This window comes from Chiloscyllium punctatum, chromosome 11 (assembly GCF_047496795.1).
Source record: "Chiloscyllium punctatum isolate Juve2018m chromosome 11, sChiPun1.3, whole genome shotgun sequence".
In the NCBI taxonomy this organism is placed as follows: domain Eukaryota; kingdom Metazoa; phylum Chordata; class Chondrichthyes; order Orectolobiformes; family Hemiscylliidae; genus Chiloscyllium; species Chiloscyllium punctatum.
In genome coordinates, this window is record NC_092749.1 from 2,256,227 (window position 1) to 2,268,479 (window position 12,253).

The 12,253-nt window shown below is 44.4% G+C and overlaps 1 protein-coding gene across 5 annotated transcripts in view; it reads left to right on the forward strand.

Annotated features, from left to right (window-relative positions):
- adcy3a (adenylate cyclase 3a) overlaps positions 1-11,733 on the forward strand; it is a 145,523-nt gene extending 133,790 nt beyond the window's left edge. For all 5 annotated transcript variants that reach the window (XM_072580182.1, XM_072580183.1, XM_072580184.1 and 2 more), the window contains 2 exons: positions 1,381-1,505; positions 9,422-11,733. In XM_072580182.1, coding sequence (XP_072436283.1) covers positions 1,381-1,505; positions 9,422-9,604 — 308 coding nt within the window. In that variant the 3' untranslated portion in view covers positions 9,605-11,733. The remainder of the gene's footprint in view (positions 1-1,380; positions 1,506-9,421) is intronic.
- The last annotated feature ends 520 nt before the right edge of the window (positions 11,734-12,253 follow it).

Sequence of the window (12,253 nt, forward strand, 5' to 3'; positions counted from 1 at the left end):
ACAAAGTTAAAAATCACACAACACCAGGTTATAGTCCAACAGGTTTAATTGGAAGCACTAGCTTTCGGAGCGTCGCTCCTTCATCAGGTGATTGTGGAGAAAAAGACCATAAGACACAGAATTTATAGCAAAAGTTTAGAGTTTGATGCAATTGAAATGATATATTGAATAAATCGAGATTGATCTTAAGTCTTTCATCTTTTAGAATGGGTTGCAGGTTTCGCTTCATTAATATGTAAATCTCAGAACCACTTTTAAGTCGCATTCTCAAGATAACTTAAGGTTTGATAAAATAAAGGTAATGTCTCAGCTCAGTGCATGAAAGGTGTGAGGTTAGAGTCTGTCTGTGTCCCAATAATGAGTCAGACTGGTTAGCTTTCCAAATTTACAAAATATTACATGTATTGACTGCCTGTTGGTTATGCATTTTTTTTGAGCAAAATAGAATGTATCTGCAAATATAATTCTGCAAATACATGTTGGACTATAGCCTGGTGTTGTGTGATTTTTAACTTTATCAAAATGCAACACCTCACATTTATCTGAATTAAACTCCATCCGTCATTCCTCGGCCCACTGGCCCAGTTGATCAAGATCCCATTGTATTCTTAGATAACCTTCCTCACTGTCCATTATGCCACCAATTTTGGTGTCATCTGCAAATTTGCTAACCATTCTTCCTATATTCTCCTCCAAATCAATTATATAAATGATGAACAATAGTGGACTCAGAGACAATCCTTGCGGCACGCTGCTGGTCATAGGCCTCCAGTCTGATCACTTGACAGTCTCCTACTCTCAAGCCAATCACTGTTTTAGATTAAGGTAATCACGTTATATCTCATATTAAAGTAATCTCGCAGTGTCTCAGATTAAATTGACCTCACCATGTCTCAGCTTCAAGTGTTCTCTCTGCCTCCTAGATTAAAGTAATCTCATTGTGATTTTGGTTTGATTTGTTATTGTCACATGTGCTGAGATACAGCAATAAGTATTGTAATACATGCTACCGAGCCAAACCATACCTTACATAACTACATCAGAGTAATAGAACAAAATGCATAGTATAGTATTACAGCTACAGAGAAGGATTAACTCTAAAGTGATCTCACTGTCTCTCAAATTAAAGTGATAACATCATATCTCAGACTAATCCCATTTTATCTCAGATTAAAGAAATCTCATTGTGCCAAAGATTAAAGTAATCTCCCCATGTCTCAGATTAAACTGCTCTTGTTGTGTTGTGCATAAAAAGCATGCATCTGCTTTGCATCTCAGTTGCATTCCTCTGTCTATTAGGTGGTATTGAGCTGAGCATTAAGTGCAGTTGAATTCAGCCTCAAGCATTCACTTGCTATCTTTGTGCTTCATCCCTTTCAGGTATGAACAAAGGAGGTGTTCTTGCTGGAGTGATTGGTGCAGGAAAACCGCACTATGATATCTGGGGGAATACAGTGAATGTTGCCAGCAGGATGGAGTCAACAGGACAGCTGGGTAATATCCAGGTAATTGACTCTCAGTCGAGACCAAAACCTGAGCAACTGGGGGAAGTAGTCCTTGTCACAGTAAACAGAGTTAAAAATACCACAACACCAGGTTGTAGTCCAACAGGTTTATTTGGAAGCTCTAGCTTTCAGAGCACTGCTTCTTCATCAGGGATACAACTATTTGATGAAGGAGCAATGCTTCGAAAGCTAGTGCTTCCAAATAAACCTGTTGGACTATAACCTGGGTTGTGTTATTTTTAATTTTATCCACCCCAGTCCAACACTGGCTCCTCGATATCACAGTGAACAGAGATGGTGAAAGGTTCAATACACAGAGAGTAGAACAGGAGAAAGTGAGGGCTGCAGATGCTGGAGATCAGAATCAAAATGTGTGGTGCTGGAAAAGATCAGCAGGTCAGGCAGCGTCCGAGGAGCAGAAGATTCGACGTTTCGAGCTCTTCATCAGAAATGGGGGTGGACCGAAGAGGTAAATATTTGGGGGGCGGGGGGCGGGGGGCAAGGTAGCTGGAATGTGATAGGTGACGGTGAGGGGAGATACTGATAAGTTGGAGTGGTGGGTGGAGCAGATAGGTGGGAAAGAAGATGGACAGGTAGGACAGTTAAAGGGGACGGTGCCGAATTGGAGGGTTGGATCTGGGATACAGTTGGGTGGGGGGGGGGGAGGGGATGAGGAAACTAATGAGGTCGATGTTGGTGCTGTGTGGTTAGAGTGTCCCAAGGTGAAAGATGAAGTGTTCTTCCTCCAGGTGTCGAGTGGCTGGAATTTGGCAGTGGAGGAGGCCTAGGACTTGCATGTCCTTGGTGGAATGTGATGGGGGGGTTGAAGTGTTCAACCACAGGCAGTGGGGTTATTTCGTTCATGTGTCCCAGAGATGTCCCGGAGTATGGAACAAAATGACAGATTAGGAGTCAGGATTAGAAACCCCATTTGGGAAGACATACGAGAATGAAAACCAGGAAACTCTCTGTGTTAGAGGAATAACACAACATGAGAAATGGCATCGGTCAAATTGAGAGAGAAGAAAGATTTAAAGCTATGAGAGAGAGTGATTCTTAGAAAACTGCGAGGTTCCTAAGGCCTTACCTCATTTGCTTCCCAGTACATGAATGACATGAATGTCTTTGGTGCTAGTAAGGAACATTAGACAGAGAAAGATCAGTTTGTAAGGCACATGAGATAATGAGTAGATTTATAGGTCATGTTGAGGTTCTGGATGAAAGTTTGCTCACTGAGCTGGAAGGCCCAGTTGTTTCGTCACCATACCAGGTAACATCATCAGTGACCCTCTGGTGAAGCACTGGTGTCAGTGACCCACTTTCTATTTATGTGTTTAGATTTCATTGGGTTGGTGATGTCATTTGCTGTAGTGATGTCATTTCCTGTTCTTTTTCTCAGAGGGTGGTAAATGGGATTCAATTAGATGTGTCTGTTCCAGCTGTAATGCCATGCTTCTAGGAATTCTCCTGCATGTCTCTGTTTGGCTTGTCCTAGGATGGATGTGTTGTCCCAGTCGAAGTCTGTATGTGAGGATACGAGTGAGAGAGGGTCATGTCGTTTTTTGGCGAGTTGATGTTCATGTATCCTGGTGGTTAGTTTTCTGCCTGTTTGTCCAATGTAGTGTTTGTTACAGTCCATGCAAGGTACTTTGTAAATGACATTAGTTTTGCTTGTTGTCTGTATAGGGTCTTTCAAGTTCATTAGTTGCTGTTTTAGTGTGTTGGTGGGTTTGTGGGCTACCATGAAGACAAGGGGTCTGAGTAGTCTGGCACATAAACACATAAATAGGAGGTGGGTCACTAACACTAGCGCCTCACCAGAGGATCACTGATGATGTTACCTAGCATGGTGACGAAACGTCTTAAGAAAACCTACCAGCTCAGCGAGCAAACCTACATCTATTGACATGTGTGTTTTGGGCTAAAGACAGAAGTGTGGATTGTCTAGTAGTCAGTGTGAATGGTGTGGGTTGTGCTGTAGTCGGTGTGAAGGGTGTGGGTTGTGCTGTAGTCAGTGTGAATGGTGTGGGTTGTGCTGTAGTCAGTAAGAATGGTGTGGGTTGTGCTGTAGTCGGTGTGAACGGTGCGGGTTGTGCTTTAGTCAGTGTGAACGGTGCGGGTTGTGCTGTAGTCAGTGTGAACGGTGTGGGTTGTGCTGTAGTTGGTGTGAATGGTGTTGGTTGTGCTGTAGTCAGTGTGAACGGTGTGGGTTGTGCTGTAGTCAGTGTGAAGGGTGCGGGTTGTGCTGTAGTCGGTGTGAATGGTGTGAGTTGTGCTGTAGTCAGTGTGAACGGTGTGGGTTGTGCTGTAGTCAGTGTGAAGGGTGCGGGTTGTGCTGTAGTCGGTGTGAATGGTGTGAGTTGTGCTGTAGTCAGTGTGAATGGTGTGGGTTGTGCTGTAGTCAGTGTGAACGGTGTGGGTTGTGCTGTAGTCGGTGTGAATGGTGTGAGTTGTGCTGTAGTCAGTGTGAATGGTGCGGGTTGTGCTGTAGTCAGTGTGAATGGTGTGAGTTGTGCTGTAGTCAGTGTGAAGGGTGCGGGTTGTGCTGTAGTCGGTGTGAATGGTCTGGGTTGTGCTGTAGTCAGTGTTAATGGTGTGTGTTGTGCTGTTGTCAGCGTGAAGGGTGTGGGTTGTGCTGTATTCAGTGTGAATGGTGTGGGTTGTGCTGTAGTCAGTGTTAATGGTGTGTGTTGTGCTGTTGTCAGCGTGAAGGGTGTGGGTTGTGCTGTATTCAGTGTGAATGGTGTGGGTTGTGCTGTAGTCAGTGTTAATGGTGTGTGTTGTGCTGTTGTCAGCGTGAAGGGTGTGGGTTGTGCTGTATTCGGTGTGAATGGTGTGGGTTGTGCTGTAGTCGGTGTGAATGGTGTTGGTTGTGCTGTAGTCAGTGTGAACGGTGTGGGTTGTGCTGTAGTCAGTGTGAACGGTGTGGGTTGTGCTGTAGTCAGTGTGAACGGTGTGGGTTGTGCTGTATCTGGCGTGAATGGTGTGGGTTGTGCTGTAGTCGGTGTGAATGGTGTTGGTTGTGCTGTACTCAGTGTGAACGGTGTGGGTTGTGCTGTATCTGGCGTGAATGGTGTGGGTTGTGCTGTATCTGGCGTGAATGGTGTGGGTTGTGCTGTAGTCGGTGTGAATGGTGTTGGTTGTGCTGTACTCAGTGTGAACGGTGTGGGTTGTGCTGTATTCGGTGTGAATGGAGTGGGTTGTGCTGTAGTCAGTGTGAACGGTGTGAGTTGTGCTATAGTCAGTGTGAATGGTGTGGGTTGTGCTGTATTCGGTGTGAATGGTGTGAGTTGTGCTGTAGTCAGTGTGAATGGTGTGCGTTGTGCTGTAGTCCGTGTGAACGGTGTGGGTTTTGCTGTTGTCGGTGTGAATGGTGTTGGTTGTGCTGTAGTCAGTGTGAACGGTGTGGGTTGTGCTGTAGTCAGTGTGAACGGTGTGAGTTGTGCTGTAGTCAGTGTGAATGGTCTGGGTTGTGCTGTAGTCAGTGTGAATGGTGTGGGTTGTGCTGTAGTCAGTGTGAATGGTGTGAGTTGTGCTGTAGTCAGTGTGAATGGTGTGGGTTGTGCTGTAGTCAGTGTGAATGGTCTGGGTTGTGCTGTAGTCATTGTGAATGGTGTGAGTTGTGCTGTAGTCAGTGTGAACGGTGCGGGTTGTCCTGTAGTAAGTGTGAATGGTCTGGGTTGTGCTGTAGTCAGTGTGAACGGTGCGGGTTGTGCTGTAGTAAGTGTGAATGGTCTGGGTTGTGCTGTAGTAAGTGTGAATGGTCTGGGTTGTGCTGTAGTCAGTGTGAACGGTATGGGTTGTGCTGTAGTCAGTGTGAATGGTCTGGGTTTTGCTGTAGTCAGTGTGAATGGTGTGGGTTGTGCTGTAGGCGGTGTGAATGGTCTGGGTTGTGCTGTAGTCAGTGTGAATGGTCTGGGTTGTGCTGTAGTCAGTGTGAATGGTGTGGGTTGTGCTGTAGGCGGTGTGAATGGTGTTGGTTGTGCTGTACTCAGTGTGAACGGTGTGGGTTGTGCTGTATCTGGCGTGAATGGTGTGGGTTGTGCTGTAGTCGGTGTGAATGGTGTTGGTTGTGCTGTAGTCAGTGTGAATGGTGTTGGTTGTGCTGTAGTCAGTGTGAATGGTGTTGGTTGTGCTGTACTCAGTGTGAACGGTGTGGGTTGTGCTGTTGTCAGCGTGAAGGGTGTGGGTTGTGCTGTAGTCAGTGTGAATGGTGTGAGTTGTGCTGTAGTCAGTGTGAAGGGTGCGGGTTGTGCTGTAGTCAGTGTGAAGGGTGCGGGTTGTGCTGTAGTCAGTGTGAAGGGTGCGGGTTGTGCTGTAGTCAGTGTGAATGGTGTGGGTTGTGCTGTAGTCAGTGTGAATGGTGTGGGTTGTGCTGTAGTCAGTGTGAATGGTGTGGGTTGTGCTGTAGTCAGTGTGAATGGTGTGGGTTGTGCTGTAGTCGGTGTGAATGGTGTGAGTTGTGTGGTACTTATGGACTAGCAGCAGGAGATGGCAATTCAGCTCTTAGAGCCTGCTCTGCTATTCAGCATGACCATTGTTGATCTTCTCTTGGCCTCAACTCCATTTCTGCCTGCTCCCCACAGCCTTCAACTCATGAATCAGTAAAAACTATCTATCCCCTCGAATGTAGTGAATATTCCCATGCACCGCTCTCAAGGATAGTGAGCTGCACAAATGCAAGGTCAAGTACAGCTGGAAATTATACAATGAATTGCAGAACTCTTAGGAGTATTATTATGCGTAGAACATAGAACATTACAGCACATTACAGGCCCTTTGACCCTCGATGTTGTGCCAACCTGTGGACCAATCTGAAGCCCATCTAACCTGCACTATTCTATTTTCATCCATATTTCTATCCAATGATCATTTAAATGCCCTTAAAGATTGCGAGTCTACTACTGTTGCAGGTAGGTCATTCCATGCTCCTACTACTCTCTGAGTAAAGAAACTACCTCTGACATCTGTCCTATATCTAACACCCCTCAATTTAAAGCCACATCCCCTTGCTTTGGCCATCACCATCTATAATTCCCTGCTTCTCTCCAGAAGGGGATTGGCTACTCTCTAATCCAAAGAGTCATCATGTTAAATGCCAACTTGGATTCTCTGTTCACTGACGCTGGTGAGGATTTCCAGTCTTTTCTGGTTTGACTTCAGATTTCTGCCAGGTTTAATTATTCAGACTGACAGTCCATGCTGCCCCAAAAGTCAGTAAAGGAGCTTCACTCAACAATATCACATATAGAACATAGGACCTTACAGCGCAATACAGGCCCCTTTGGCCTTGGATGTTGCATTGATTTGTGAAATTAATCTGATGCCCATCTAACCTACACCATTCCGTTATTATCCATATGTATGTCCAATGACCATTTAAGTTCCCTTAATGTCAGCGAGTCTACTACTGTTACAGGCAGATCGTTTCACACCCCTGCTACTCTCAGAGTAAAGAAATTACCCCGATATCTGTCCTAAATCTATTACCCTTCAATTTAAAGCTATATCCTCTCCTGTTAGCCTTTACCATCTGATGGAAAAGGCTCTCCCTGTCCACCCAATCTAACCCTCTGATTATCTTATACGCCTTGATTAAGTCATCTCTCAACCTTCTTCTCTCTAATGAAAACAGCCTCAAGTCTCTCAACCTTTTCTTATAAGATCTTCCCTCCATACCAGGCAACATTCTGGTAAATCTCGTCTGCACCCTTTCCAAAGTTTCCACAGCCTTCCTATAATGTGGTAACCCGAACTGTACTCAATACTCTAAGAGTGGCCGCACCAACATGATCTCGTGGCTCTGAAACTCAATCCCTCTACCAATGAAAGCTAACACATCGTATGCCTTCTTAACAACCCTATCAACCTGAGTGGCAACATCCAGGGATCTATGTACATGGACACCAAGATCTCCCTGCTCATCCATACTACCAAGAATCTTAGCATTAGCCCAGTACTCTCTATTCCTGTTGCTCCTTCCAAAATGATTCACCTCATAATTTTCCACATTAACCTCTATTTGCCACCTCTTAGCCCAGCTCTGCAGTTTATCTATGTCCCTCTCTAACCTGTAATATCCTTCAGCATTATCCACAACTCCACCAACCGTACAGTCATCCGCAAATTTACTAACCCAACCTTCTATGCCCTCATCCAGGTCATTCATAAAAATTACAAACAGCAGTGACCCGAAAACAGATCCTTGCAGTACCCCACTAGTAACTGAACTCCAGGATGAACATTTCCCATCAATCACCACCCTCTGTCTTCTTTCAGCTAGCCAATTTCTAATCCAAACTGCTAAATCACCCATAATCCCATGTCTCCACATTTTGTACAATTGCCTACTGTGGGGAAACTTATCAAATTCCTTACTGAAATCTATATACCCCACATCAACCACTTTACCCTAATCCACCTGTTTGGTCACCTTCTCAAAGAACTCAATAAGGTTTGTGAGGCATGATCTACCCTTCACAAAACTCTGTTGACTATCCCTAATCAACTTATTCCTTAGTAGATGATTATAAAGCCTATCTCTTATAACCTTTTACAGCACTTGGCACACAACTGAAGTAAGGCTCACTGGTGTATAATTTCCAGGGTTGTCTCTACTCCCCTTCTTAAACAAGGGAACAGCATTTGCTTCCTCCAATCTTCTGGCACTATTCCTGTAGACAATGACGACATAACGATCAATGCCAAAGGCTCGGCAATCTCCTCCCTGGGAATCTTCCCAGAGGATCCGAGGATAAATCCCATCCGTCCCAGGGGACCTATCCACTTTCACACTTTCTTGTAGCCATGTGGTGAGTCCAGCTGAGTTTCTGGTCAATGGTAACCCCAAGGATGTTGACAGTGGGGGATTCAGTGATGGTAATATCATTGAATTTCAAGGGGCAGTGGTTAAGAATGTCTCTTGTTGGTTAGCCTGAATGCTACTTGCCACTTGTCAACCCTGGATATTGTCCACACCTTGTTGCATTTGAGCATGAACTGCTTCAGTATCTGAGAAGTTGCGAATGGTGTTGAACACTATGCAATCATCGGCAAACATCCCCACCTCTGACGGGGGAAGGTCATTGATGAAGATGGTTGGGCCAAGGACACTACCCTGAGAAACTCCTGCATCCTGCAGAGATGTCCTGGAACTGAGATGACTGACCCTCCACAACCACAACCATCTTCCTTTGAGCCAGGTCAACTCTAACTGGCTGAGTGTTTGCCCCCGATACCCATTGATTCCACTTTTGCCAGAGTTCCTTGATGCCACACTCGATCAAGTGCAGCCTTGATGTCAAGGGCTGTGTGTGTTGCAGTGAATGGTGCGGTTTGATGCTGCGTGTGTTACAGTCAATGGTACGGTTTGATGCTGCGTGTGTTACAGTCAATGGTGCGGTTTGGTGTTGCGTGTGTTACAGTCAATGGTGCGGTTTGATGCTGCGTGTGTTACAGTCAATGGTACGGTTTGATGCTGCGTGTGTTACAGTCAATGGTACGGTTTGATGCTGTGTGTGTTACAGTCAATGGTACGGTTTGATGCTGCGTATGTTAGAGTCAATTGTGTGGTTTGATGCTGTGTGTGTTAGAGTCAATGATACAGTTTGCTGTGTGTGTTACAGTCAATGGTGCGGTTTTATGCTGTGTGTTACAGTCAATGATGCAGTTTGATGCTGTGTGTATTACAGTCAATGGTGCAGTTTGCTGCGTGTGTTACAGTCAATGGTGCGGTTTGATGCTGTGTATGGTACAATAAATGATGCAGTTGGATCCTGTATATGGCGGTAGATGATGCAGCTTGGTGCTGTGTGTTGCAGGTAATGGTACATATTGATGGTTTGTATTCCCGTGAGTGGGAGACTGTAGATTCGGGCTTCCTTAATCCTCACATTGTTAGCTCTTTCTGTTTGTAGGTGGTTGAGGAGACGTATCTTGTGCTGAAAGATTACGGATTCCGTTTTGCACGGCGTGGTCCTGTCTATGTCAAGGGCAAAGGTGAGCTCATTACCTATTTCATGAAAGGTCGAGAGAAGCAAGGTTCCTTCATCAACAGCTCGTCTGTCACCCTGCCTCATCAGGTGGTGGAGAATGCATGAGGACTCACATCACATCACTCTGGCCCAGGGCTCCACTCGCTGTAACAGCAAGGCTCAGAAGAGGTTCCCAGTCAGGAGCAGGGTACTTGAGTGTACAAAGAAGACAAAAGCCACAAAGTACAGTTTCAGTATGTGTGGCAAAAGTTTGAGATGAGCGGGTATGACTCCAACTGCTTTCTGTCACTGCTGCCGTTTTCTGGGGCAAAATAGGACACAAATCTGGAATGATCTCAAACCTATCATCTGAATCTCAAACTTGTTTTTGAATGTGGCTGCAGAGAAACTACAACCTGCAGCAGTAACTCAGCACAAACTCTTGACAAGCGAAAGTGACCTGTAGCCAACAACTGAAGGAGGACAATCAGAGACTGGGTTCATGTGTTTACTTTTGTGTTTTACTGTCTCCTGCATTGGCTGTTGATTTTACAATACATTAGCCTCTGAAGGTGCATTCTATGAAAACAGTCCAAGTGATTTTAATATCCTATTGTACATGTTGTATGGCCTGTAGTGATTTAAGTGATTTCACCTCTGCCCCTCCTGTATGACTTTCCTGCTACTGCTTTACATTGATTTATTTACATATATCTATGTAAAGATTTGATATGACTGTAAGCACAGGTTTGAACGGTTAAAATGTTCTACTTTGTGTCTATACCTCAAGTGGTCGGAATATTTGTTCTCACCATCCAGTTATGGCAGGTATTGGTGTGAAGGCCACTCACCAACTGGAACCACTTTTATCTTCTCAAGACTATCAAAAGTCTCCGCTTAGAAAAGCCCCATCATCATACTTGTTCCAGCCCCAACATTATCATTTTCACTGCCACTTCCTGACCACATTGAAAACCTGAAACTGCCATTTTGCAGCCTCGGCCCTGTGTTTTGTAGACCTATTGGTGCTTGACCCAGTGCCAGCAGCAGCATTGACTGACAGGAGCACCTGCCCTCAAGTCAAATTTGGTTTGACTAGAATCATTGAGTGTAACTTATTGCTTTAAAAACATTTGGATATCAAAATGTGATAGCATTTGGAGCATAGTGATGTGATGAATGAGGAGCTAATCTGTTGATAGTGGAAAGCATGTTGATCAGGAACCTAGAAGACACCCGCTGTTTAAACAATTAAGCCTGGTGCTGAACAATTTCACACCTGTTTCTGTTGCTAGTTATTCTCTCCTCTGGATAGAGAATAGACATCATCACTTTGGAATCCAAGGACAGAAAGTAATCAGATAAAATTCTTGAGTATTGTGGATGAAGGGGAGCCTGGAGTGAGAGTTTAGTGTTGATTTAGGATGAGTTGGGATAAGCAGGAATAAGCAATAGGTGGAGAGGCCAAAAGAATGAAAACATTTGGGGTTATGCAAAACGTTCATTCAAACTTTGAGCAGGTCATAAGATTATAAGTGAAATCTGTAGCGTAGAGTTGGTGGTGGTGGTTTAAATGCAGTAACTGCAAATCTGAGTTTTTGGTGATACTAAGATGGTTTTGGCCAAAGAAATTTCTGATTACAAAAGTGTAATGGGAACGATCAGAATTAGTGTAAAAGTAAAATTACCAAATCATGGGGCTGCTCTCTCATTGGAGAGACATGACTGGTTGCAGTTTAACCTGACGGTCATCATGCTTCAGGTGAGGAAAGAGGTTGAGAAGGAGAATGGTAACCCTCAGCTAGTATGGGAGTTGAACCCACACTGTTGGTGTCACTGTGTATTCAGCTAAACTGACTCCCGGTCAAAATTAGTGTGTAAGGTCCTCAGTGAGGCTGGTGTCGAATCTGTTTCAACAGTGGTTTGAATGTTTAATTATTTCAATAACTGATAGATAAAATTGCTTTCATTTAATGAGTGCGTTAAATAGCACCCCACAAACAAATAGTGGTGTTGTGCCAAGCATGAGGGAACCTCAGCCTATTTTGTGGGAAACCTGCATTTGGAAATGTTACTGACCTAGTTAGAAAGGGTTACACTAAGGATCCCAAAGTCAGGGATTACAGATCCAGAGCCATTTCCTGTTATGGTAAAATGAGATGGGGAAAAGGAAGAATATCAGTCACTTTCTCCAAACCAAACATCACTGTACAAGCTTTGTAAAGCCTCTATTAAATTATTCCACCGACTTAGAATGGAACAATTCTTGCCTGTTATAACCTCGACAATTCTTAGTTAAAGTACTTGTATGTTTGAACCATACTATTTATTGAACTGAGGAGGGGAGCAGTCATCTCAGCGGTGGCGATGAATAAGCAGTTGAAACAAAGACACGTACATCATTGCAGCAGAGAAAGCAGGCAGTATGATCAACTGATAAGACCAGTAAGTGCTATAAACCTATCGATTGTCAGATATTTCATTCCTATTTCATTTAACTGGGAGTCACACCATGACGAAACCAGTGAGTCCAGTTAAAACGGTAAAAGTGATTTGGGGATTATCACTGAATGGTGAAATAGATTCAATAGGTGAAATAGCCTTTGTCTGCTCCAACTCTGCTGGACAGTGCAGCACTCCCTTTGTACTAATTCTCCAGCCCTTAGCTACCCTATTGGAGGGGGTGTACTATTCCTCTCTACAAGCACTGTCTGAATTATGTGCTCAAATCTCTGGAGTGACTTTTGAAACTTTTTGTTGAAAACCCCTGCAACA